At 26.5% G+C, this 26257-nt stretch overlaps 11 protein-coding genes across 11 annotated transcripts, besides 3 other annotated features; 8 read left to right on the forward strand and 3 right to left on the reverse strand.

The window, feature by feature from the left end:
- Positions 1-41: 41 nt before the first annotated feature.
- Positions 42-371: a repeat region.
- A 91-nt stretch (positions 372-462) lies between these two features.
- Positions 463-615: a repeat region.
- Positions 616-682: 67 nt separating this feature from the next.
- On the reverse strand, positions 683-4174 carry EHI_093770 (bromodomain protein, putative; the record flags this gene model as incomplete). Its single annotated transcript, XM_652203.1, has 1 exon — positions 683-4174. The coding sequence occupies one exon, from the start codon at positions 4172-4174 to the stop codon at positions 683-685; it is 3492 nt and encodes a 1163-aa protein (XP_657295.1).
- Positions 4175-4555: 381 nt separating this feature from the next.
- Positions 4556-5723, forward strand: EHI_093780 (WD domain containing protein; the record flags this gene model as incomplete). Its single annotated transcript, XM_652202.1, has 2 exons — positions 4556-4593; positions 4640-5723. The coding sequence occupies 2 exons, from the start codon at positions 4556-4558 to the stop codon at positions 5721-5723; spliced, it is 1122 nt and encodes a 373-aa protein (XP_657294.1).
- Positions 5724-5787: 64 nt separating this feature from the next.
- EHI_093790 (dolychil-diphosphooligosaccharide-- protein glycosyltransferase subunit, putative) lies at positions 5788-7059 on the reverse strand (the record flags this gene model as incomplete). The annotated part of the gene is made up of 1 exon (XM_652201.1): positions 5788-7059. One exon carries the CDS (start codon positions 7057-7059, stop codon positions 5788-5790), a length of 1272 nt encoding a protein of 423 aa, XP_657293.1.
- A 381-nt stretch (positions 7060-7440) lies between these two features.
- EHI_093800 (high mobility group (HMG) box domain containing protein) lies at positions 7441-7785 on the reverse strand (the record flags this gene model as incomplete). The annotated part of the gene is made up of 1 exon (XM_652200.1): positions 7441-7785. The coding sequence occupies one exon, from the start codon at positions 7783-7785 to the stop codon at positions 7441-7443; it is 345 nt and encodes a 114-aa protein (XP_657292.1).
- A 600-nt stretch (positions 7786-8385) lies between these two features.
- Positions 8386-8745, forward strand: EHI_093810 (histone H3, putative; the record flags this gene model as incomplete). Its single annotated transcript, XM_652199.1, has 1 exon — positions 8386-8745. The coding sequence occupies one exon, from the start codon at positions 8386-8388 to the stop codon at positions 8743-8745; it is 360 nt and encodes a 119-aa protein (XP_657291.1).
- Positions 8746-8884: 139 nt separating this feature from the next.
- Positions 8885-10276, forward strand: EHI_093820 (uncharacterized protein; the record flags this gene model as incomplete). Its single annotated transcript, XM_652198.2, has 2 exons — positions 8885-9091; positions 9184-10276. 2 exons carry the CDS (start codon positions 8885-8887, stop codon positions 10243-10245), a joined length of 1269 nt encoding a protein of 422 aa, XP_657290.1. The 3' UTR covers positions 10246-10276.
- A 130-nt stretch (positions 10277-10406) lies between these two features.
- EHI_093830 (uncharacterized protein) lies at positions 10407-13295 on the forward strand (the record flags this gene model as incomplete). The annotated part of the gene is made up of 1 exon (XM_652197.1): positions 10407-13295. One exon carries the CDS (start codon positions 10407-10409, stop codon positions 13293-13295), a length of 2889 nt encoding a protein of 962 aa, XP_657289.1.
- Positions 13296-14591: 1296 nt separating this feature from the next.
- Positions 14592-15983, forward strand: EHI_093840 (zinc finger protein, putative; the record flags this gene model as incomplete). Its single annotated transcript, XM_652195.2, has 2 exons — positions 14592-14896; positions 15320-15983. 2 exons carry the CDS (start codon positions 14592-14594, stop codon positions 15981-15983), a joined length of 969 nt encoding a protein of 322 aa, XP_657287.2.
- Positions 15984-16136: 153 nt separating this feature from the next.
- EHI_093850 (Viral A-type inclusion protein repeat, putative) lies at positions 16137-20300 on the forward strand (the record flags this gene model as incomplete). Its single annotated transcript, XM_652194.1, has 1 exon — positions 16137-20300. The coding sequence occupies one exon, from the start codon at positions 16137-16139 to the stop codon at positions 20298-20300; it is 4164 nt and encodes a 1387-aa protein (XP_657286.1).
- A 396-nt stretch (positions 20301-20696) lies between these two features.
- Positions 20697-21242: a repeat region.
- A 350-nt stretch (positions 21243-21592) lies between these two features.
- EHI_093860 (MIT domain protein) lies at positions 21593-23608 on the forward strand (the record flags this gene model as incomplete). The annotated part of the gene is made up of 1 exon (XM_652193.1): positions 21593-23608. The coding sequence occupies one exon, from the start codon at positions 21593-21595 to the stop codon at positions 23606-23608; it is 2016 nt and encodes a 671-aa protein (XP_657285.1).
- A 517-nt stretch (positions 23609-24125) lies between these two features.
- EHI_093870 (phosphoglycerate mutase domain family protein) lies at positions 24126-26207 on the forward strand (the record flags this gene model as incomplete). The annotated part of the gene is made up of 1 exon (XM_652192.1): positions 24126-26207. The coding sequence occupies one exon, from the start codon at positions 24126-24128 to the stop codon at positions 26205-26207; it is 2082 nt and encodes a 693-aa protein (XP_657284.1).
- Between the last annotated feature and the right edge of the window lie 50 nt (positions 26208-26257).

The following is a 26257-nucleotide window of genomic DNA, read 5'->3' on the forward strand; positions in this document are numbered from 1 at the left end:
TATTAAAAAATTATTTGATTTAACTTTAAATAATAATAAATTAAAAATTAGTTAATTATAAGTGTTAATAGACTTTTCATATATTCTTCCTTACACAGTGGAGACTAATTCTATCCCTTAGCTTGTTTTTTAAAAAAGAGTCATTTCTTTGTTTAAATTATCATTTAAGTTTGTCTAAGAAATTGAGAAAAACACTTCTTTATTTTATATCTTCCTATTAAAATATTTTCAACCTTCTTCACTTATTCCTTCTTTTTAATCCTTTGTTTTCTACCTTAGTTTTAAAGAATTTCATTTTTCTTATTTTAAGAATGAGAGAAGAAAACATTTCATTCCCACGATATTACTTTGACTAATTTCTTTTAATCTTAACCACACTTTAGTAGATCCTTTTCATTGAATAATACCTTCATATATTTTTTTAATTTCTTTATTGATAATTACCAATTATTATAGGACAATATGTAATATTCCACTGTAATAAATTGCTGCACCATTTGTAACGTTAACTAAGATATTTCTAATTCAAATACATTGTCATAACCAAATAATAATGTGAAGAGCCAAAATATGAATTGTATTAATGTTTATGTGGTGTTTCTGACATACTACCTTCTATCTAAACTATTTTGTTTAAATTTAAATAATAATAAATTAAATAATAAAAAAACCAATCAATGAATTACATACAACTCTTACTATTTTTTGAAAAATATGCAACAGTGTATTCGTACAATAAATCTGCATTTGGTATTAGTATTGGACATTTATATAGTCCTCTACTATTGTATTTATAACAATTATTTACTAACAATTCAATATCTTTCATAAATTCTTTAATATTATGATAATCTCCTTTTCTAACTTTCTTTCCAATATAATTTAAATCAATAGGATGTTTTATGATATTGACATAATCAGTAATAAGCTCAACATTAACAGCAGAAATGAAAGACGCAAATAATTTATTCTTTTTAAGATAGCTTAAACATCCTTCAAGTAATTTTTTTAACTCAAGACTTTGTTTTTCTGTAACATCAACAACTGAAACAGTGACTGGTGGTATTTCATTTTCATTTCCTAATACGTCTAATACTCCTCCAACGCCTTCAATTTCTTTTAAAACTTCTTCTTGTTTCTTTTCTCTTCTTATTCTTTTTTCTTTTTTAGGATGAACTAACACTTCTTCTATAGGTGTAACAATTTCTTTTTTTTCTTTTTTTCTTAATACCTTTTTTTCTTCAGATGGAATTTCTTCTTCTATTGGTGTGATTGTAACATTCTTTGTAACTACTTCATTTTCTTTTCCAATTTCAAATTCTTTTGTTTCAACTGTTTTCTTTAACTCTTCTTCTTTTTTCTTTTCTAATTCATTTTTTTCTTTTTCTTTTTCCTTTTTCTTCATTCTTCTAATTCTTTCTCTAATTTTTCTTGTTTGTTTTCTAAGCTTTTGTTTACTAGCTTCTCTTGATGGGTCAACAATTTTGTGTTGATAAAAAGTAAGTGCTGATCGAGAAGACCTTGACTGAAGAGCATCCTTTTTTGGTTTAGTATATGTTGTAACTTTTCTTTTTGTTTTTAAATAATCTTCAAATATTTCTTTGTTCATTTGTTCATCTTCGTCTTCTTCCTCTTCTTCTTCAGCAATTGTGTCATCAGTAATAAATGCAATTTGTTCTGCAAATATTTCTTTAATTTTTTTTTGTTTTTTTACAACAGAAGCTGAATTAGTTATTGGTCTATTTCCTCCTCCAGTATCAGTATTTACTCCAATACTTTTAGCAACTTCCTTTTGTAATAAACTGACTAAATCCCATCTTGTTTTAGAAAGTTCTTTTTCATCATTCATACCACAATCTTTTAAAGCATTCCTCAATTGTTGAAGTGTAAGTTTTCTAAGATCACCATATTTGTCTTTAATTTCCATATTTAATTTAGATGTTCCAACTTGTTTAGGAATGTATCTTCTATAATATTCAATTAAATGTCTTGGGTCTGTGTCTTTAACAGTATAATCGGTTTGAAGTGTTCCTTTAACCTCTTTAGCCAATACACTCATTGACGTCCATGGAGCTCTTCTTACTTCTTCAATTAATGGCTCAACCTTCTTTTTTAAATCTGGATCAAATCCTTGTTTAGCTGATATCAGTTGATTATATTTAAATACTTCAATATCTTTATCTTGTAATCTCATTTTACCTGCCATCATCGCTTCATAACAACAAACTCTTTCTGGTGTTACTTTAGCAAATAAATCATCTTCTGTTGGAAGGTCAAATGTTGGATTAAGTTCCCAACTTCCTCCACTATCATTTCCTTTTCTATTAAATTTTGCACATTTTCTAAGAATCTTTCTAACAGTGGTTTCTGTTTGATTTGGAAAAGCATCAACAAAATCTGTAACTCTTACAGTTGGATTACTATGAAATTGTAAATAAATAGCTGTTTCTAGTCTTTCTTTATTAAATGTTGTTTCAGTTTTAGATCCTGGAACAGGTATTTCAGTATCTTTTTGTGGTTGTTGTTGTCCAGCAACAAATAAATGATCAATTTCTCTCACTGTCCATCCACTTCCATCTTCTGATCGAATTAGTAAAAAATCTGTTTCTGGTATTTTAGTTTCATGAATAGGTGTTTTTGTCATTTTATTATCTAATGACTGAATAGGTTGTCCTGATTTTACTTTTCCTAAAAATGGTGACTCTTCTCCACGCTCAACAATAACCATCTCACCAGTATGATATTTTTCAGGTACAGTAGCCTCATCATCTCTTCTACAATAATTACGAATTCTTGCTCCCATTCCAACTTGTGATAATAATGGTGGAAATTCTTCTATATATTCTATTAAATGAATTTTACCATCTTTTGATGATAATTCTTTCATATTTTGTGGTACATAAGTATTATTTACATTAAACCTTTTTTGTTGTAATTTAACTGAAACTCCTTTAATATGCATTTTTTCAGCATCTCTAGCTGGAAGTAATGGTCGATGAAAATTTTGAAGATCAGGCATAGTTAAATGAGTTTGGAATGTTTCTAGTCTTTGCGCTGGAATAGAGTGATAAATAATAAATTTTTTTTGAGTATATCCAGTCTTTCCCATAAAATAATATCGGTCATTAGATAAATCTTCTTCAAGTCTATCATCAGCTATTTTCCATATTTTTCTTTCTTTTTTCTTTTCTTCTTTTTCATCTTTCTTTTCTTTTTTATTTTCAGTATCACCATCTTCTTTCATATTTTTATCTCCATTTTCTTCTTTATTATTCTCTTCTTTATTATTTTCAGGTTCTATTGGTGGTATCTTTTCTTTAATACTATCTGAAAATCCAGGTAATGGCTCTAATTTTGCTAGTCCAGGTCGTGTTGATCCATCAAATGATGGAAGAACAAGAGTTACTTTTTTCTCTTCTACAGGAATACTAGCTTGAACTTTTGGTTCAACAACTCCAACAGGAGTATCACTAGGAACTTCTTCTACTTTAACCTCCTTCTTTAATGGAACTACAGCTTCATTTAATAAAAGGCCAGTATCATTTAAATCTAAATACAATGGTACTGGTTTCCTCTTCTCAACTTCTGTCTCATCCCATAAAATATCTGTTTCCCAACAGTCAGTTTGAAGTAGCTCATTTTCTAACGTAAATAATGACCACTCTCCAGTTGATTTTTTATGTGTTTGAACAACAGGCTCTGAAACAGGATCAATTATTCTCCAAATAGATTTTTGAATTGTTGGCTCAATCATTTCTTTTGCTGTTATTTTAACTGGCACATCCCAATGAATAGCATTTTCCCATTCATCTAAAATGACATTTGTGTTTTCAATATGAATAACATTAGCATCAATTTGTTTAACAACATCATCATTTTCAATGACTTCGTTTACTGAGTTACTCTCTTCAACTTCTTCTTCAGGTTGTTCTTTTTCTTCAGAATAAAAAAATGCATAAAAGGGATGTTGTTCATAGTAATTCTTTTTATGGTGTTGACTCTCATTTGTGGTCGGTTCAGTTGAATAGAACTCGTTAGCTATATTAGGAGATTTAGGAATTGTACCTAGTGTTGTATGAAGCAGTTCATTCTGGTGCCTACGCTTTGGCTTAAACATGTTTTTTGGGAAAACATCAAAACAAGTAAGGTGTTCACGATGACAAGCTTGATACATGTCGATCTAACTATCCACCGACTGATTTTAAAGTTCCTCAAATATTCATTGCTCTATTTATAAAACTATTTGTTGACAGAATTTTATTAAAAATTTTACTAGTGGTACCATGAGTAAAAAACAAGTAAACTGAATTTCGAGTTCATTTTGAGAAAAAGTCTATTCTTTAATTCTTTATTAATATTTTTTACTAATAATCTCATGACTTCTGAGATTATATCTTTTCATTAACCTCATACAAAGAAGAATATTTATGAAACATTTTTTTGTTTTTTATTCTTTTTTTTTATTTGTTTTTCAGATGAAGATACAAAGTTTAAATGAAACGAAAAGACGTTTAAATAGAATATAAAAGAGTGCTTAAGAAACTGTTTAAAAATCATGCTAGGAGCGATTCAACAACGAAATCGAAATACTCGGTTTGTTATTTTTCTTAGTTTATACTTTCTATAACTTATTATTAAGATACTTTGGAATTTCAATTGAGTGTGAAAAAGTTTTTGAGACACGAATACCAAATTTTTTCTCTACAGAACAAATTCAATATCCCCCAAGTGACTGTGACAAAATTTTTGCTAGCTGTTGGATAAATGAAGACACAGTTGTCCTTGGTTCAAAAGATAATCAACTAATTGTATGGAATGTTTATGAAAAAACAATTAAAAAACTTAAATTACCAAATACTGTCATTAATTTTGATAGAGGCTCTGGTATTCATGACGTTGACTATTATCCAAGTGGTGATAGTGGATTATTGGCAAGTGGTAGTGATTCGCCAAATGATATTGTCATTTTTGATACAATACTACTTTCTCCTATTGCCTTACTTAGAGGACATAGTGACTGGGTTTTTGGTTCAAAGTTTATTGATGAAGACGTGTTATTTAGTGGAGGAAGAGATGGCAAATTATGTTTCTGGAAGATGGATAAAAAACCTAGCTATTATAATACATACCCAACAAATAAAGTTCATATAGAACAACCATTTTTTGAAAGAACCATTCCAGAAGTTAAAATTCGATGTGTTGGAATTCAAAGAATGAAAAAAATATGTTATGCATTGACATCTGAAGGAACTGTTGGTATGTGGGATGCTGAGCTTATGGAACCTATTCATGACGAACAACTTGAAGACTCATATGAGTTAGTTACCATGGATGTTAAACAAGATGGAAATGTTATTGCTGTTGGTTCAAGGAGTTTCACCACTATTCTAGATCCAAGAGATAAAAATGAGGTTGTCATTATAGGTCATGTTGACGTTAATTGGGGAGTAAGAAGTGTATTGTTTTTAGACAATTATCTTGTCATTGGAGGAGGAAGTGGTAGTGTCTCTTTTGTTGATATGAGAAAACCTGGGAATTATAAACACACCATTTATCACAAATGTAGTGGTACTGTTAGAAATACTTTTCCTGACATGAACGAAACGGATATTCCACAGGCTGTATATACTATTTCCTCTAACCCTTCGAAGACAAATCTCTTTGTTGGTGGAGGTCCATTACTTGTTGGGGTTTCTGGCTATTTTGGTTCAGTATGGAATTAATTGTTTGTAAAAATAAATGCTTTTTGTTACGTTATTTCGTCTAATAAACCCAGAAAGAATTGAATTAATTATTAATGACTTTAGCATAAAGAAGGAATATTATAATAATGGAACTTGTAAGGAAAGCAACAATAATATTTTTTGTTCTTTTTGCTGCTGGATTTTCTTTGTAATAAATTTCTAAAATATCAGTATTATCACTCATATCAACTTCTTTTAATATTAATTGAACAACAGGCTTCTTATAATACGTCCCAAATGATGGTTGGTTATAAACTGTTTCTTCAATATAAGAACGTTTTGGATAATTAATAGAAGTAATTGTTGCACCTTCTGGTAAAACAATATCAACTTCTTCATTTGAAACAATGCCTTTGAAATCTACTTTTAAAGGAATAACAAGCCTTTTTTGTTCTTTGATTTGTTGGACAGAAACGTCTAATGGATAATTGTAATTAACTTCAAATGATGTTTTCCATCCTCCAAGTAAAGGATATCTTGGTGGTAAATATAAGGTACTACTTTTTGGTCGTGATATTAAACGACCAGTAGTAATAAGACCAGTGCTATCACGATATTCTAAGTCATATGCATTTACTTCAACTTCCATAGAAAAGTCTTTAAGATAAATACCTTCATAATTAAAGTCATTTCTATTAAACTCCTTATTTAAGATTGCTCCATTATTTTTCATATCATCTATTTCCATATGAACATAAATATTATCTTCATTAATATTGACAACTTTTTGTACTCTACTATATGTCATTGGATGGAGAGAACTTTGGAAATGATAACTTATAAATTTAAATTCAGTAGGTTCATAAGGTCCAAACTTTAATCGGTTTGACCCTTCTGTTGTTGATTTAATAGAAAAAGCAATAGATTGTATAGACTTAAGATTAAATAATGTTGTACATTTAATATGATCAGAAAGTGGACATAAATGAGTTGTAAAAAGGAATTTATATTTTTCTGATAAACTACGTTCTTTTGGATAATTTTCAAGAGCATCAATATGAAGGTATTTACATGTAAATTTATTTTTTTGTTGATCTAATAAGTCGACAATAACTTCAATTGTTTCATTTTCAGGTTTAGCAATTACTTCAAATTGTAATTCTTTACCATTTTCAATGCATGTGAATTGAGTCATTTGAAGTGACTCATTTAATGGAAGAGTAAAATGATATTGTTTCAAATGATCCCCTTCAACAGAAAACTCCATTGTTCTTTTAGGAAATGGTGTAAAATCAATATTAACCTCAACTTGATTTTTGGTGATTGTTGCGTGACAATAACAAATAATAAAAAGAAGAAGAATAACACCAACCATCGGTTGACTTTGTTTTTTGATTCATCTTTTCAAGTTCTGATTTTAATTATTCTTTATTTTTTCAAAAAGATATTAAATGTTATATATAACGATAAATTAACGATTCTTCGAGAATAAATAATAAAAATAGAACTGGAAAAATCAGATAATATTTCGTATAATAAAATAAACTATTAGAATAATTTGATGAGTGAAAATAATTTGAAAAGAGAAAGAAAAAACAATCAAAAAGTAGTGCAGAATCCCGAGATTGTAGTAAAAGAATCTATATAAAAATATCTCTTCAAGTATTGAAAAAAATAGTAATACAAAAAATATTTTTAGTTTTTCTTTTTTCATGAAAATAAAAATTAACCATAAAATGAATAAGTAACACAGTAATTATTCAGAATCACCTTCTTCCTCTTCTTCTTCCTCAGAAGCTTGTTTTTTATTATTATATTTTTCCATATCTTTTTTGTATTGTTCTTTAGCAGCATCAGCTTTAGTTTGATACTCTTTCTTTTCTTCTTCTCCAAGAGCTTTCCATTGTTCAGAAGCAACTTTGGAAATCTCTGTAAATCTAATGTCAGGATGTTCTTCCTTAATAGAAGCTCTATGTTCATTTAAATAAATAAAATATGGTGTTGGAGGTCTTTTTGGTCTATTTGGATCCTTTTTATCCTTTTTAGCCTTTTTGTCTTTAATATTTTTAGCCTTAGAAGTTTTAGTATTTCCTTTTGGCATTCAAATTGAATGAATACTTTTCTCTGTTCACCCTTTATATATTTCCTTCTTTTTTTTTCTTTTCACTCTTAATGAAAAAAAAACCATGAACAAAATTAAAGGGAAATAGTAGTTCAAAAACCCCTTCATTTTTTCACATCTAATTTCTTTCTGTTTTTTTATTACTCCATCTAGTTTCTTTTTTTCTCTTCTGGATGCAATCTCATATTTAAAGATTCTATTTTTATAACATCTTCTTTTTAGTCTACTTAGCAGACTCAAATCTTCATTTCTTTATCCTTTTCCCTCTCTTTCAACTCTCTTCTTATCATCTTTCTTAAAATTTTAATTTTAAAACTTCAAATTATTGGTTAGGCTTTTTATTCAGAGTAAGAATAATCATCGAAAGAGTATAGTTTCTGTAATAATGTGTATGTATTATTTTCCTACCTTATCTTTTAGGATTGCAATAACATTCTCTTACAACTAACCTGTCCTTTACTCAGAAAGTAAGATTTCTTTTCATTTTAGAATTTTTACTTTCTTTTCTTTTCAAATTCTCATTGTTGGTTCAGATAATATTTAAGTTATCATAGTACCAGAAAATAATTTATTGTTATTATGAAGTCATTATCAATGATGCCAAAATCAGTAAAGATTGAATACTGTAAAAAAATGGGAGTCATATTACCAGAGATGAGAAATAGAATGAAGGTTGAACGAGAAATTAGAGAATTACAGCGTACTACAAATATACTTATTCCTTCAGGTGTTTTTAATAAATGTGTCCGTGAAGTTATTAATGAGTATACAACGAAATTATTTAGAATAGAAAAAGATGCAAATTTAGCACTCCAACAAGCTGCAGAAAGTTTTTTAGTTTCTCTCTTTCAAGAGGCGGATATGATGGCTCGACATTGCAAGCGAGTAACCATTCTCGAGAAAGATATGTTATTGGCAATGAGATTAAAATCAATTTAATTTTAAACATTTTTAGGAGGTTGATTGAAATTTTATAAAGGAAAAAAATAATTATATTTAATTGTAAAAAATATTAAAAAAATAAACTAAATTAAATTTGTAAAAATGAAAAAGAAAACCCTGGTAATAAAATCATTGAATGGAAGAAACAAGAAAACGCCATCTTGAAGATGATATTTTTCTACCAACATTAAAAAAACGAGTTGTTGATATTAAAGTGGAGAGTGTTGATTCAAAATCTAAAACCTCTGAGAAGCCTTGTGTTATAGAAATCGGTATTTTACCACCAGCCTCTGAATTAGAAGAGTTAAGCTTTTCATTGAAAAAGGGTTCAGATGGTGTTTATGTTTGTTTTTACCAATTTTATATTGACTTAGTTGTGACTTTTCTTTTAATACAATAAAGTAATTCTAAGAATATAGAAGACTCATTTTATAGAAAATTCGTGGTTCAATGGGAGAGACGTTACAATACAAACAAATAGAAGATAGAACTGATTATATGAAATATGGTATTGGTATTCGTAAAAAGGGGTCAACAACAATTGAAATTATTCCAGTAGAACATTTTAATCTTCGACATGAGATTAGTGATGCTGAAGTTGTTCATGCAGAACCTGGAACATATTTAGAACAAAGGTTGGATTTAAATAATAGTTTTGGTACTTCAAGACATGCAATTAATAAGGTATTGAGAGGAAGAATGGAAGAAGTTACTGGGACACATGACATTGAAAGAGAAGAAGTTGTTCCCGGAGAAAAGGAAGAAAAGAAAGATGTTCTTGATCCAAAAGACTTTCCTGATATTCCACCATTTGATCCTGTTACAACTGAAGCATCAGAAATATTTGCACTTGATACTTTAATGACACCAGATGAGAAGACATATTATTCTAATTGTGCACGTGATGTTAGAAATAAATTGAAAGCTAAAGATCCTGTTAAAATAAATGAAGTAATGAATATTATAAAAACAACTAAATTTGGAGCATCATTTGTTCCATTACTTTCTCAAATGGAAAAAGTAAGATTATTAACTGTTGTTAGTTTATTAGAACTTTATCGTTCTCTTAATGTCCTCTTTATTAAAGGTGCTCATATAAAATCAGAGAATATAGCAAGAAAAGTTGCATCTGAAAATTGGATTGATGAAACAGTTTTTGTTGGACTTTGTGATAGATTTTTAGATAGTATTAATGAAAGTGAATCTAAGAAGTATATATATTCTAATTTAAATAAAATGTTAATAACTAATACTGCCATTGTGACTGCTTTACATATTTGTAATTTTTCTATTTCCATGGGATATGTTAAAACTATTGGTGTTGATTTTCTAATGGTTGATATAGTTACTAAAAGACATCTTATTCGTATAGGATGTATAAAAGAGTCTAAGGCAAATGGAGGAGTTAGAAGAGAAGAGTGTTATACATTGAAGGCACCAATTAAGATTGTTTCAGAACAAAAACATAAGAGAGCTTCTCAGAAAAAGGTATTTTGAGATGATTGTGACTGAAATAACGAATGTTAAGATTTTTGTTGGTTTCTTTTTTTTTTAAAAAATTGAAACAAGATAGTCTCAATAACAAAAAAAAAGAAATAAAGAAGAAGGAAATATTATGATAATGAAAAGAAAAATAGGAACTTGAAGACATAACATTTATGAAGAAATTATTTGAATTGCAACAAAATGAAGAGGCTTATAATAAGTTACTTTTTGTTGATGCTCCTATAGTAAAAGAAGAATATCATCCACCTAATTTTCATTTAACAATTAAAATTATTTGTATTGATGGTGAACTTATTGTTGATAAAGTAATATGTGAGAAAGTAAAAGGATTATTATTAAATGAGTTTAATAAATTTAATGAAGAGGATGACAAATTTGTATTTTTGAGAAAACCAAGGTTTATTATCCAATCATTATTACGACCATATATACAAAAATGTAATAGTAAACCATTATTTATATTTAAAAGTACTTCAGAAGAACAGTTAAATTTATTACTTGATGGGTATTATGAGTTACAGATGATTAATAAAATTTTTATTCATGAACTTATTGATTGGATGACTGTTAATGATAAATACCAAATACCTATTGATATTGAACAGTATATTATCTCTCAATTTGATGTATTTAATCCACAAGATGTATCAGCATTAGCATTTTTATATTCTAAACTACAACAACCTGCATTAAGAAGATATTGTTTTGAATCATATATTACTATCAATGGTATTTCATCAACAAGAAACCAACTAAAGGAAAGTATTGGTTCCTTAACAGCATTTGTTGTTTCAAAGATTTTAGAAGGTATTTCTTTATTTCCTGCTGTATTAACAGAGATTCTATCTGGAAGCCTTAAAGAAAATGAATTATTTGATGTATTACAGTCTTGTCTTCATTTAGTTCAATACGAACAACAAAGAAAGGATTTTGTATTAAGAAATAATTTAACTCTCCTTCAGAATAAAATTACTTCTCTTCAAACAAAATCAAATGATATTGTTATGCTTTTCCTTCATACATTTTCTCTTTGTAGTCAAGAAACAGAAGCACAAACAGAATTATGGAATAATGGATTATATCAAACTGCAGTTACTTTAGCAAATAATAGTGGAGATGATTGTATGATTTATATATGTATTGCATCATTAGGAGCATATTGTGGTACAGTAGAACATAATGTTAATGTTGTTCAAGCTGGATTTCATCAATTTATTATGCAACACATTCAAAGTACTACAAAAGAATTTAGAGAAGCAAATTCACTGATTGCAACAGAAACATTAATTAAATTATTCACAACAAATCTTATTTCTAAAGAAGAAAAAGAATGTTTTGTTGAGAATTTACTTGACTTTATTGATGAAAGTCTTTATATTCCAGCTATAGTGAATGGACTTCAATTAATTAAGACACTTGTTAATGATAATGCACATAACCTTTTATTAGCAAAACGATGGTTTTCATTATCACGATTAGTTACAAGATGTAGTTCAGAAAAAGCAATAATTATTGGGGTATTTAAAATTTGTGTCAACAGATATAGAGAAACAACACAAGGTATTGATCCAGAAGAAATGTCAGTGTATATTGGAGTATGTTTAGATCATATTGATGATGAAGAAATTATTAGCAATGCATTAACATTTTTCCAAACAATAACTAATAATAAAGAATGGTGTGAAGTTGCAGTGAAGAATGGTTTACAACTTGTAGTAAGTGAAATTATCAAGAGATATCAAAAGCATGAAATGATAGAAGTTTGTTCAACAACGTTATTAGTGAATATAATTCAAAATAATTTTGGAATACTTGAATTTTATTCAATGCAATTACCTGAGGTATTATGTCGCGTTATGAACACTTACGAACATAATTCATTAATTCAAGACCAATGTGGAATAGTATTAGTTTATCTTCTAGACGCTAATCCAAACAAAGATGAGTTACTTGAATGGGCAACAGTATGTTATAAAGCAGCACTTGAATTTGTTGGTAATTCATCAATTCAATGTAATTCATTAACAGTAACATGTCAATACCTTCAAATAACTAATGATATTGATACTTTTAATAAGAATGGATGGATTGATATTTTTGAAGTAACAATGAAGAATTTTACTTGTGATTTAGACATTCAATACCATGGTATAAAATTGTTATTATATTTATTAAAACACCAAAGTTATTCTTCTGAAGTAGAATTAATGAATTATTTTTCTATTACTGTTATTAAATGTTCATCTTGTAAAGAAATATTAGAAGGTGTTTGTGATTGTGTATTACAATTGATATCTCCATTGAATAATAATTGGAAGAAGAACTTAACATTTCTTAAAACCCAACCTTTATTAATTAACCTTGAGAAATTTTCATCATTATATAATAATGATGTTCCTTTGGCATTGAGATATAATTCATTGCTTATTTATAGTCAACAAATAAACTCAAATGGAGAAAATACTGTAGCTTCTACTTATCATTTTATACTTAATGAATACATTAATTCAATTTATCAAAATGATTATATTCTTAATGCTTCACAAGAAGCACAGAGTGTTAGTGATTTCTTGAAATTAATTTCAAATTTTGATTTTGATGAAGATTCAATACAATGTACTATTGCTGCTATGGCAATTCTCTCAAATACAAAAGAATTTTCTAAAGAAGCATACAACTATTACAAAATGGTTGCAAATCATTTTTTTAAAACAGATAATATATTAACAAGAAAATACTCAACACTCTTTTTTGCCCTTCTACCAGAGTCATTATATGATGTTGATGCAATATCTAATTATGCTGAAGCAGTAACAAGTTCTTTACTTACTAATTTCCAAATAGCTGAAAATGAAATAGACCTCGTATATATTACATTTATTTCAATCAATCGTATTATAAAGAAAGTTCGTATTTGTCGTTCAGTTGTTTATCAATTTAATGCAATGAAAACAATCAATAAATTAGTAGATAAACTTAAAGCAAATTTCACTCCTGAAATGTCTAAAGAAGCTGATTTATTACTTAGACAGATTCAATAAGAAGAATATTTTATGACTAATTTATTATTATTTTTATTTTGTCATTTAAGACTGAAACAATATTTTGTAGTTTTTTTTTAATAATCATCAGTATCTTCAATCTTTCATTTCAATAAAAGAAGTGTTTGTATTAAATAGTAATATTTTTATTTTAATAAAGACATTAAATTCAATTTTTTTTAAATACTTATTAATATGAATAATTAAAACCATAGTTTTAACAAATTAGACTTATTTTTTGTGGATTTAGATAAGAGAAGACGTATAGAATCATTGAGTAAAAATAAAGATTTAAAGTAATATTTTGTAACTTCTGAATATCTTATTAAGGTATTTTAAGCAATTATTTTTTCATTATATTAGAGAAGAGAGCATCAATAAAATTACTATTTTTATTTATGAAAGATGAAAATATTTTAATAAGAATATTTAATTAAGGTTTATTTTTTAAGGAGAATATACTTATTATTTTCATTAAAAAATAATAGAGTATTTATTTAATGATTACATTAGTAATATGGTTTAATATTTTTTTTGGTTTATTTCCATTTTATGAGCATTTTTGATACTTCACGTTTATATTACTGAACGACTGTTAAAACCTAGTTTGGTGAAGTTTTTGATTTAAAATACCAATATAGTCAGATACTAAAAATAAATTTTATTGAAAATAAATCACTGAAGTATTTAATTCCAATTTAAAAACAGTGACTGATAAAGTTTTGAACTTAAGGTTTAATCAAAATGAAAAAGAAGTTATAAACAGTTGAATGCACTTTGTTTTGGAAGGGAATTATTGTAATAATTTATTAAAAAATCATATTCTAATTAATGTGTTTTTTTGATGTAATTTCTTTGAAAGAAGTTGACCATTCATATAATAAAATTTCAAATAGTTTAAAAATGTTATTTATTCTTCTATTGTAGAGAAAATCTTTAAATAAAATAAAGACGACAAAAAAAAAAATAAATCAAATATTGAAAATAATACTGAATTTTAACCATATTAAGTTATTTGAATAACTCCATTTCTTTTTAAGAATAATAAGATAGTTTATTTTTCATAAAGAAGAGTTGAATCAATTCATATATGGTGAAGTAATCTCTAAAAAAGAAACTTCCGAATAGTTTTGTGACGATTGACACATTAATGTGAAGTAGTTTTTGTACATGTCTTTTTCTTTAAAAAGGACAAACACCTTTTTGAGGGTTGACTTGGTTATTTCTTTATTTGTTAATCATTTAAAAAGAAAGTATGACTATTTAATATCATTTTAAGACACTAACTACCCAACAATGAACAGAAGTTCTGTTAATTACAGAGATAAGAGAAATTATAAAATTGCATTAGAAAGTGTTTTAATTGCATTATTGAATAGACATTTTGAAATTGTATTAAGAAAACCAAAGTCAAAATCAACAACAACATTATCTTATATTGAAATTGAATCAATCAAAAGAAATAACGATAGTTTACAAATAAATACATTTGTTGAAGAAAGAATAAAGACACTTATTGAAGACCAAATTAAAAAAGGATATAAATACTCAACAATTATGTCAAAATCAAGAAGAATGAAAATTGAAGAAACAAATAGCTTGTTAGTAGATCTTCTAACAGAAGAAGGATATTTATTTATTACAAAAACAATTATGAAAGGTACTGTAATAGTAGATAAAATAAAATATTTAGAGTCATTTTCTATTTCTTATAATGATATTATTTTAATTGGGAAACAAATCAATGAATGGATTATTTCTAAATTAATTAATGAGCAATCAATTCTATTAATTTTAAATAATAAAATGTTATCAATATTTTTAAAAAAATATTTCAATCAAGAATGACGCTTATTCTTTAAACTCAAAAAAGCTAAAATAATATTCATTTGTTTCGTAATGGATAATGCTATAAAAAATTTGTGTTTATTCCATTTCCGTGAAGAAATCAACCAAGCCTTCTTAAATGGAGAAAAAGAAAATGTTTTAGAACAAATTATATTAAAATATATTGATGAATATAGAAAATCTGAAAATAAAAGTAACATACAAGAAGAACCAGAAGAGTGTAGTATTTGTTATGGTGAAATGGATAACTGTTATACCATTCCTGGATGTGGACATAAATTCTGTTTTGAATGTGTTCAAGATACAGTTAAACAAGCACTTCAAGATAATCAAGTAGAAGTTCATTGTCCAGAAGCTGGATGTACTTCAAAAATACCAACTTCAGAGTTGTATGCTAAGTTCTTTACACCAGAAATGTGTAATAGATTTACAGAAAATTCAAGACGTGTATTTCTTAGTGCACAAAAAAATTGTAAATTCTGTCCTAAATGTGAAGCAGGGTTGTTAATGACAGATAACAAAGTAAAGGCACAATGTCCTATTTGTAAATCCTATTTTTGTACTAATTGTTTATGTGAATATCATGATGGTTATACTTGTGAACAATATCAAAAATGGAAAGCTGAAAATGATAACGCAGATGAAATGTTCCGAGAATTTATTAAAACACATGGAGAATGTCCAGAATGTCATATGGTATGTGAACGTATAAGTGGATGTAACTATATTAAATGTATTTGTGGTTGTGGATATTGTTATAAATGTCACAAAAAGGTTAAACATTTTTCTCCACACATTTTACAGGCTAATTGCTCTCTTTCAGGTGAAGGTCATGACTAGAGAAACTAACTACAAAGTTAATTTGTTGATGATAGAAGATTGTTTTCAAAGTTATTTATTTTCCTTTTGAAAAGAAAGAATAAATAGGAAAGTTCCAAGTAAATTCAAAATTCCCTTTGTGATTAACTCTAAACTAATAATTCATATCATTCAATGAGTTCTTTACTTAAACTCTCAAGTACAAGTCTTAAACCTAAATCAGTTGAATCACAACAATTATACGCATATTCTGAGATTATTAACCATGCACTACATTATGAGAAACCAATAATAAATGATATTCTTAAAGATTTACAAGATGGTATCATCCTTTCAAGATATCTTCAGATTGAAACAGGAAAAGTAATCTCAAATATTATAAAAACTCCAATCACACAAAAAGATAAAGAAAATAATTTAAAATTAATTCTTGAATTCATTAAGAGTCAAAATATAAAAGTTACTACTACTGTTCAAGACATAATGAATGGGGAACCTAAACCAATCATTACCCTCATGTTTTATTTAATGTATAGATTTAGATTAAATGATACTCCAGTTAGAATTATTGATTTCTCTAAATGGATTAAATGCATATTAAAAATTAATAACCCATTATTTGACTTAAAAACTGAGTTTTCTGATGGTATTCTTTTTGCAAGAATATTAAATTATTATAAACCAAATATTATTGCTTATAATACTCTTACTAGAGATAAAATTAAAACTGTTTCTACTTGTTTACAATTAGCTAAAAGTCAATTAAATATTCCTATTTTATTAAGTGCACAAGCTATAGGAGCAAATCAGTTAGATGACAATTCATTAGTTCTTTATTTGTCATATTTTATTATAAAGGATAATAGATTTGGACCAAGTGATATGAAAGTAGCAGAAAAAATCTTTCTTGGGAGAAGAGAACGAACTAAAGAAGTAAGAAGAGCTAAAAGAGATGAATTAATTGAAGAGTTAGAAAAATTAATGGATATTTGTCGTAAAAATACTGATGAACTTGTTAAAGATAAAATAGAAAAATTACGAGTCAATGTAGCAAATATGATGGAAGGGTTAGAGATGGTTGAAGTAGAAGAAGATGAATTTGATGAAATGGATAATGATATGATAATTCAAGAATTAAATATTCATAAAGGAAAAATAGATAACATGATGCTTGAAGCAATGGAATTAGTTAAAGAAGAATCAAGCACTCCAATAGAAATTAGAGGAGAAGATTCACAAGCTCTTGAAGAATTAAGAGTTCAAATCAAACAAAAAATTAAAAAGATAGAAGAATTAGAAAAGCTTGTTTCAGTAATGAAAGAAAAAAAAGAAGAAGCAGAAAAGGCAGAAAGAGAGATGAGAATGAAATGTCAAAATGAAAGTACATTAATGGGAATTATAGAAGAATTTGAAAAAAGTGTAAAAGAACTTAACGATAGAATCAAAGAAAAGAACAAGCAAATCGATGATTATGAAAAAACTATTGAAGAAAATAAAGAAGATTTTGAAGCAAAAGAATTAATAATTCAACAATTAAAAGATGAAATAATTCAATTAACAAATACTGAACAAAAACTCAAAGAACAATTAGAAATTAAAGAAAAAGAGCTTCAAGAACAAACTAAAGAAGTTAAAGAACAAAATCAACAACAAAATATTATTCAAAAAAAAGAACAAGAAATAATTGATATTAAGAAAAAGAATGAAGAAACAATACAGTTAATTCAAAAAGAAATGGAAAAAGAAAGAAATGAGTTAAGTATTAAAATAAAAGAATTAGAAAATATAATTTCAGGAAAAGAAGAAGAAATGAATAAAATAAAAGAAATACATGATTATAAAGAAAAAGAAATACAAAGGATAACTGAAAAAATGAATAAAGAAACAGAAATAAATAATAAAACACAACAAGAATTAAATAAAATAAAAGAAGAAAATAATGAATATAAAAATCAAATTAATACATTAGAAATTGAAATTAAAACAAAAGAAGAAGAAAAAGGAACTACAGAATTAGAATTAAAAGAAAACCAAAAAAGTATTCAAGAATTAAAAGAACTTAAAGAACAAGAGCGAATTAATAAAGAAATAAAAGAAAAAGAAGTTAAAGAGTTACAAAAGATTATTGAAGAATGGAAAGTAAAAGAGAAAGAATGGAAAGAACAAGTAGAAGAGAATCAAAAAGAAAAAGAAGAAAGTGAAGAAAACAAGAATCAAATGAAGAGAATAATTGAAAAGAAAGAAGAAGAAGTTAAAGGTCTTAATCAAGAAATTGACAAAATAAATAAAGAAAATGAAATTATGAAAGAAAAAATGAAAGAATTAGAAAGAATAAAAGGAGAGATTGAAGTTTTAAAAATAAAAGAAACTGGTGATTCAAATGAATATGAAAAAATGATTGAAGAATTAAAAAAACAAATAGAAATTATTAAAAATGATAATGAAAAAGAAAGAAAAAATAATGAAATTGAACAAAAAAAAAAGAATGAAGAGTTCAACCAAAAAGAAGAAGAATTAAATAATGATATTGAAAAGAAAAAGAAAGAAATTGAGAAACTTAATAAACAAATAGAAGAATTAAAACAAAAGAATGAAGAGAATACAAAAGAAAATATAGAAAAACAAAATCAAATTAACCAATTAAATTTAGATAAAGAAAAAATAATGAAAGAATTAGAATCAACAATAATGGAAAAGAATCAAATTGAAGAAGAAAGAAAGAAAGAACAAGAAATAAATGAAAAGAAAATAAACGATATTATCACATCAAAAGATACTAAAATTAATGAATTAAATAAAAGTATTATTGAACTTAAAGAAGAATGGAATAAAAAAGAAAATAATCTTAATAAGAGTAATCAAGAATTAACTGAACAAATTATTCAGAAAGAAGAAATTATTAATGTTACAATAAAAGAAAATGAAAATTTAAAAAAAGTAAAAGAAGAAATTGAAAAGAAAACAGAAACAGAAATTAATGAATTACAAAGAAAAATTAAAGAAAATAATGAACAAATAAATGAAATTAATAAAGAAAAAGAAAATATTCAAAAAGAATTTGAAATACAAATTGATAATAAAAATAAAGAAATAAATGAAATAAAAGAGAAAAATGAAAAAGAAATAAATGAAATTAAAATACAAATAGAAGAAATGAACAAAGAAAAGAATCAATTAGAAAATTTGAAAAAACAATTAGAAAATGAAAATGAAATAATAAAAAAAGAAAATAAAAAGAAAGAAGAAGAAAACAAAGAAATGGGATATTTAATTAAAGAAAATGAAAAGAAAATTGAATCAATTAGAAATGAAATAAATAGTAAAGAACGAGAACTTGGAACAAAAATCAAATTAATTGAAATGATTAAAAATGAAAAAGATATTATGGAAAAAGACTTTAAAAAAGAAGTAGATAATAAAAATATTGAAATTAAAAGACTTCAAATTGATATTGAAAAGAAAAAAAATGATATTACTTTAATTATTCAAAAAAATGATGAAGACAAAAAGAAAAGTATTGAAGAAAAAAAGAATTTAAATCAAGAAATTGAAAAAATAAAGTCTGAAAAAAATGATGTTCAAAAAGAAAAGGAACAAATTCTTTTGGAAAAAGAAGATTTACAATCAGATTTTAATAAATACAAAACTCAAATGGAAAATGAAAAACTACAAATAAAAGAAGAACATGAAAATAATATAACAAATTTACAAAATGAAATAAATGAAAAAATAAATCAAAATGATGAAATTAAATTACAAATTGAACAATTAAATAAACAATTAGATGAATTAAAACAACAATTAGTTGAAACTCAAAAAGAAAAAGAAGAAGAAACAAAAAAATATGAAGAAGTTAAAGGACAAATTGATGGTGCACATCAAGAAGTTGAAAATATTAAAAAAGAAACAGAACAACAAATTAATCAAATGAAAAAAGAATGTGATGAAATGCAAAAAACAACATTTGAAGCAAAAGAAGAATTAAGAGTTCAAGTCGAAAGTGTAAAAATGATTGAAACAAAAGTTTCAACACAAAAAGTATCAAACACCAAATTAAAAAAAAGAGTAGAAGAATTAGAACGAACTATAGAAAAATTAAAAAATGAAAGAAATGAAAAAGAAGCATTTTGGGAAAAGAAAAAAATGTGGATGATTGAAGATGAAGAAGATAAAAAAGTGTTATTTAATAGTCTTGCTTTAGGAATTAAAATGGTAATGCCAAAAGAAGTTTTAAAAATTGATAATACAATGTTGTATAATGAATGTAAAAGTAAAAATATTCCTATAAAAGATTGGTATTCTTGGTTGTTAGAAACATTAAGTCAGAAAATAATGTGATAATAATCCCATTTTATTAATTATCTTCATTTTTTTGGCTTTAAAAGAAAAAATTCTTTAATAAAAAACATTAATTCATTAATAACTTAAATTTTCTTTTTTCTATTCTGTTTTTTACTAATAGAAATTATACTCTAGAAACATCATTAAATGAATAGTATAATAATATTATCCTTTTTCATTAATATATCATATTTTATAATATCTTTACTATCATTTAATATCATTCTTTTTATATCAATATTATTTAAAATGTTTTTTTTTAATTTATTTTTTGGAATTTAGTTTCTTCATTGTAAATTTAATCATTTTTATATTTTAATTTAATATCAATACTTATTAAACAACTATTATTCAATTAACTTATTATTGTTTTTTTTAATTAAAATAAATAGATCGAAGGTGGCACATCTAAAACACCACACATAAACCCTAGTACAAATTCATTCTTCGACTCTCCCAGTTATTATCTGGTTATGACGGTGCCTTTGAATTATGAATGTTTTATGGAATGCTGCAAAGGGTGCAGCAAGAGAATACAGTAGAATATTACATGGATGTAATATAAGAATATACTGAAGTGTGGGTATGACTAAAAGAAGATTAGTCAAAGTAAGACTAAAAAGAAGATTAGTCAAAGTAATACAGTAGTAATAAAATGATTCCTTCTCCCATTCATAAAATAAGAAAAATGAAATTCCTTAAAATTAAGGCAGAAAACAAACAAAGGCTTAAAAAGAAGAAATAAGCAGAAGAAGTTTGAAAAACCTTAATAGGAAGAAATAAAGGAAAGAAGTGCTTTCCTCATTTTGCAAGAAAAACATAAAGAATAGGTTTAACAAAGAGATTACTCTTTTTTAATAAGCTCAGGGATGGGATTAGTCTCCCCTGAGCTAGGAAGAATAGATGAAAATTCTATTAATACTTAATTAACTAATTTTTCTTCTTAATTAAAATAAATTCCTCTTTATTTTATAGATAAATTCTATAAATGATAAATAAAAACATTTTGAATTAAGTCTTGAATATTCCTCAGTCAAAAAAACATAATAACTGAAACATTACTTATTCATTAAATGATTGTCTCATAACCTTATAATTTGTGATTAATATAATAATTACTAATAAGTTATAGAAACTTCCTCTTTTAACAAACAAAAACATTTTTTTAATTAATGAATCTAAATTTGTTTTTAATAAAAATGATAAATATAACATAATTAATAAAAAAGAAAAATTGAATGAAGATTATGAGAAATAAGAACTTAAAAAAATATAAAATTCAAAGTGTTATGTCCCTAGACAAAGCTATTACTGTTGCTGAAGAAGCAATTAATTTTGATAACCTTGAAGATGACTATAACGCTATATCAAAATATAAAGAAGCCGTTGAATATTTAAAACTTGCTCATTCTGATCCTTCAAATGCTGAAAGTTATTCAGTGATATTAAATAAAATAATGGAATACAATGAACGTATTGAGTATTTGGCTGAGCTTCATCCTGGAGATACTAAATTCGAAGAATTAGTAAAAGCACCAGTTGTACTTGACCAACCCCTTTCTAACAATATTCCTACTCAAGCCCAAGTGCTAGAAGAACCTAAACCAATTATTATACAACCAATTGAACAATCTAAACCAATTGAACAATCTAAACCAATTGAACAATCTAAACCAATTGAACAATCTAAACCAATTGAACAATCTAAACCAATTGAACAATCTAAACCACAAAATGTTGAACCAATACTAAACCAACAACAAGAAAAGCCACAAAATGTTGAACCAATACTAAACCACCAACAAGAAAAACCACAAGAAATTATTAAACCATTATTCCCTGAACCATCTCAACCTATTGAAGAAAAGAAAGATAGTACTGTTATTGAACAAGGAGAAGAACAACAAAACAAGTCAAAAGTATTAGTTGGAGCAGTTAAAGTAATGCCTACAACTGATATTTCTCAACAACCTACAAATAGTAAAGTGAACCAACCTGAAGAAAGACAAGTCCAACCAACATTTAATATTGTACAATCAACACCTATGCCAACAACTGGAATGGTACCAGTAATGATGCCAACGACACAACCAGTCATAAATCCTATGATGACATCAGTGAATGGTTATTTACCTGTAATAACTCCACAAGGACCAATGTTAATGCCAACAACTCAACCACCATCACTCCAACAACCAGTATTTCCACATTTTGGAACAGAACCAAACTCTTCTTTAATAGGAGGACCAATTATACCAATCACCTCTGCACCAATTCAAAGTGTACAAGAACAAAAACCTAAAATACCAAAACAGTCAACTACAGCATTAAGAACTGCATTCATTAGATCAAAATTAAGTCTTGAACATCCATCAACATTAAACGGATTAAAAGCATGGAAATTAGCCAAGCCATTAGCAGAAAAAGGAAAAGAATTTGATAGTCAAACCAAATATGCAGATGCACTTGCATATTATGAAACTGCATTAGACTATTTTGCACAAGCGCTAAGAGCACCTGAACTTACTGACAATATGAAGAAACAATTAAAAGAAGAAGTAAAAGCATATCTTACGAGAGCAGAACAGATTAAACCAGTTGTAGTTGAATTTCTTAAACAAAATCCAACATATTTTGGAGAAGTAGATAATGAAGATAGTCAACGATTAGAAACATGTATTGTATGTAATAAAAGAATTGAAGGAGAGTTTGTTAGTGCACTTGGATATAATTATCATCCACAATGTTTTGTTGCAAATGTTAATTGTAAATTATGTGGAAAACCATTCACATTCCCCAAAATGGAATTTAAGATTTATAATGATCAAGCCTACCATCCATTATGTTTTGAAGGAGTAACTGGTCTTGAAAAAGAAATAACTTATACCCCAACATTCCAACATGGTACTATTTTTTATAAAGTCAAGTTACCAAAGAAAATATTTAATGTAAATGATTCATTTATGTATGATATTACTATTGACAATTCTACTAATTGTTGTATTAATTATATTGAAACAGGCTTATTATGTGAAGAGACTCGATTCTCTCGTGGATTCTCAGGTGAAATGAAAGGAGAAACAACAAAAACAGAAATGGCTAAAAAGAAAATAATGTTTGAAGGTAAAGTAATGAGGAATGGGGTTATTACTAAAAGTGAAATGTTTTCAATAGGAATGGTTCGTCCATCTCATCACAATGATATTATGTTTTATCGTGGTTATAAATTTGTTGTAAGTCTAAAAGTATCTGGAGTTGCTTTGGGACCAAAAGAAATAGTCTTTCCAATATATATTAATGAATAATTTTCATTGGTATTTCATGATATTTAATTTTTATTTTTTTTTTATTAAAAATTTTAAGATATGTTAAATATTTTTTCAGTAATATAGAATAAATTCTGTGTAAAATATTGAATAAAGAAAAGAAAAAAGAAAGGAGAAGATTTACCTTAAAATAGGACTTTTTTTCTTATGTTAAATCAAAAAACTGAAGTATTAAATTAATGAAAAAATAATGAAGATAGAGAAAATCTAATACTTGATTATTTTGCATAATCATAATTTAATCTTTCAGGAGATTAAAGTAACTTAAAAAATGTTAAAAATAGACTTTTTAAAAGAAAAAAAAAGAAATATTCAACCTGATTCTAATGCATAGCGAAAAAACCCCCAGAAATGAATTTAAACTAAATCATTTCTTTCTATATTTGGAATTCCCGATTCAGTTTCCAGAAAACAAAAGGAAAAAGAAAGGATAAATTTCTAAGAGGCAACTATCTATTTAAACCCTTGGTTAAAACTTAGTTTCGTTATAGACATTATGTCTGAACTACTTGATCTTATTCCACAAAAGAAAAAGTTATTATGTCAAGTTCCAATCATGAATTGGGATAAAGTTATGGAGTTAGTCAAACAATATCATACTGTAGTCTTACCTGCCTTCTACAAAAGATTTGATGACCAATTCCAATCTGCTAAAGATTATATTGATCAATCTAATTCTCAGGAAGAAGAAGCTAAAAATGTTACTACTATTAAAATGGAGATGACATATCCTGGAAATCCAGTAATTGACAATGTAGAAGAATGTCTTTCTATTGAATTAATTCATGACATTGATCTCTTAAATTGGCTAGTTAGTGATATTGATGCTGAAATTACAATTACAAAAGTAGAAAATATAAATAATGTTATTACTATTAGTGGTTCAATAATTGCTAAGAAATATGGTACTGATATTGATTTTACTATTCATTATTCTAGGATGAAAGAAGGAGAATGTAAACAACAAATTATTCTTAATGACCAAGTTTATGGTTATGTATTTCCAATTAAGAAAAATGATGGCTCTGAATATTGGACATATTTTGGAACTGCCTATAAAAATATGTGTAAAGACTTTGACTCTATTCCATTAGAATCATCAGATGGAGATATGAGAATTATACCATTTGTTAGAACTATGAAATTGGTCAGTGATGCTATTGATCTTTCTTTTGATGATGATTTTATTGAACGATTTAATGCTAAACATAATTCAACACTACCATTAGACAAACACATTTATAAAGGATTTAGTGGTAATATTATTACTTGTAAGGATGGACTTCTTAAACCATTACAAAACCCAACAGAACCAAAGGTTCTTAAATTCCTTCAAGGAACTGAATTAAAAAAATTTCTTCCAGAATATCATGGTAAAGTTGAAATTAATGACACTGTTTTTATTTCTATGGGAGATTTAACAGAAGGATATACTAATCCAAAAGTTCTTGATATTAAACTTGGACAAACTTGTACTATTAGTAAAATGGAACAACAACCATTTGGATTTAAAGTTGTTGGAAGTATTTCAGATCCAAAAAATGCTTGTTTTTCATGGGATGATTTATATAGCACAGTTAAAAAATATTTAAAAGATAATAAAGAAAATTTCTGTAGATATGAAGTTCTTCCTTCTTTAATTAAACAACTTAATGAACTTCTTACTATTGCTAATACCTTTACAGGTGTACAATTCAAACAAGTTTCATTAATGCTTATTTACGATGCAATTGATAACGCCTCACAAAAACCAACAATTCATCTTCTTGATTTTCAAAAGAGTGTTATTGATGAAAAGGCTGGAATTGATCATTATTTCTGTTTTGGTATTTCATCGTTAATTAAATTATTACAATCTGTTCATGATTATTATACCTCAAGACATTGTGTTTTCCTTTGTAGACACGGATTTAGATTAGATTATACAGATCTTACTTGGGTTCCAAATGCTAAATACCCACATGATCCTCCTTTGTCTTCAGAAGGAATTCAACAGGCTAAAGATTTAGCTAAACGTTTAAAACATGAGAATTTAGATATTATTGTAAGTTCACCATTCTACAGAGCAACTCAGACTGCTAAATTTATTGCTGAAGAATTAGGAATTAAATATGTTGTTGAACCAGCATTTGGTGAATTTCTTTCAATTAATAATCGTAAAGCTGTTCCTGACCTTGACCCAACTCCATTAGAAGAAGACAATGCAATGGATAGAAGCTTTACTCCTTTAGGAGGAGTTCTTTCTTTAGAAACTTGGGATTCTATGCAAGAACGTGTTCATACAAGTTTAAATGCAATAACAAAAAAATATCATCGTGTAGCTATTGTGTCTCATCGTTCTACTTTCCAAGCTTTACTCTCAGTTATTGTTGGGCATAAGTTCAAATACCCACTTGATTTTGCTTCTGTCACTTCAATGGTTCCAGCTAAAGGAAGTACTGGATGGGTTATTGATAGAATCAATATGTTCTCACATCTCACCGTATTTACTGAAAGTCCTTATTATAACCCAAATTATGCTGCAAAGAATTATAATGATATGATTATTGATGATAACGGTGCTGTCCATGACTCATAACTGTGTTATCTTTCTTTATTTTCATATTTTTTTTTAACTATAATAAATTT

The sequence above is a fragment of the Entamoeba histolytica genome, genomic scaffold (genome assembly GCF_000208925.1).
Source record: "Entamoeba histolytica HM-1:IMSS scf_1104750517729 genomic scaffold, whole genome shotgun sequence".
In the NCBI taxonomy this organism is placed as follows: domain Eukaryota; phylum Evosea; order Mastigamoebida; family Endamoebidae; genus Entamoeba; species Entamoeba histolytica.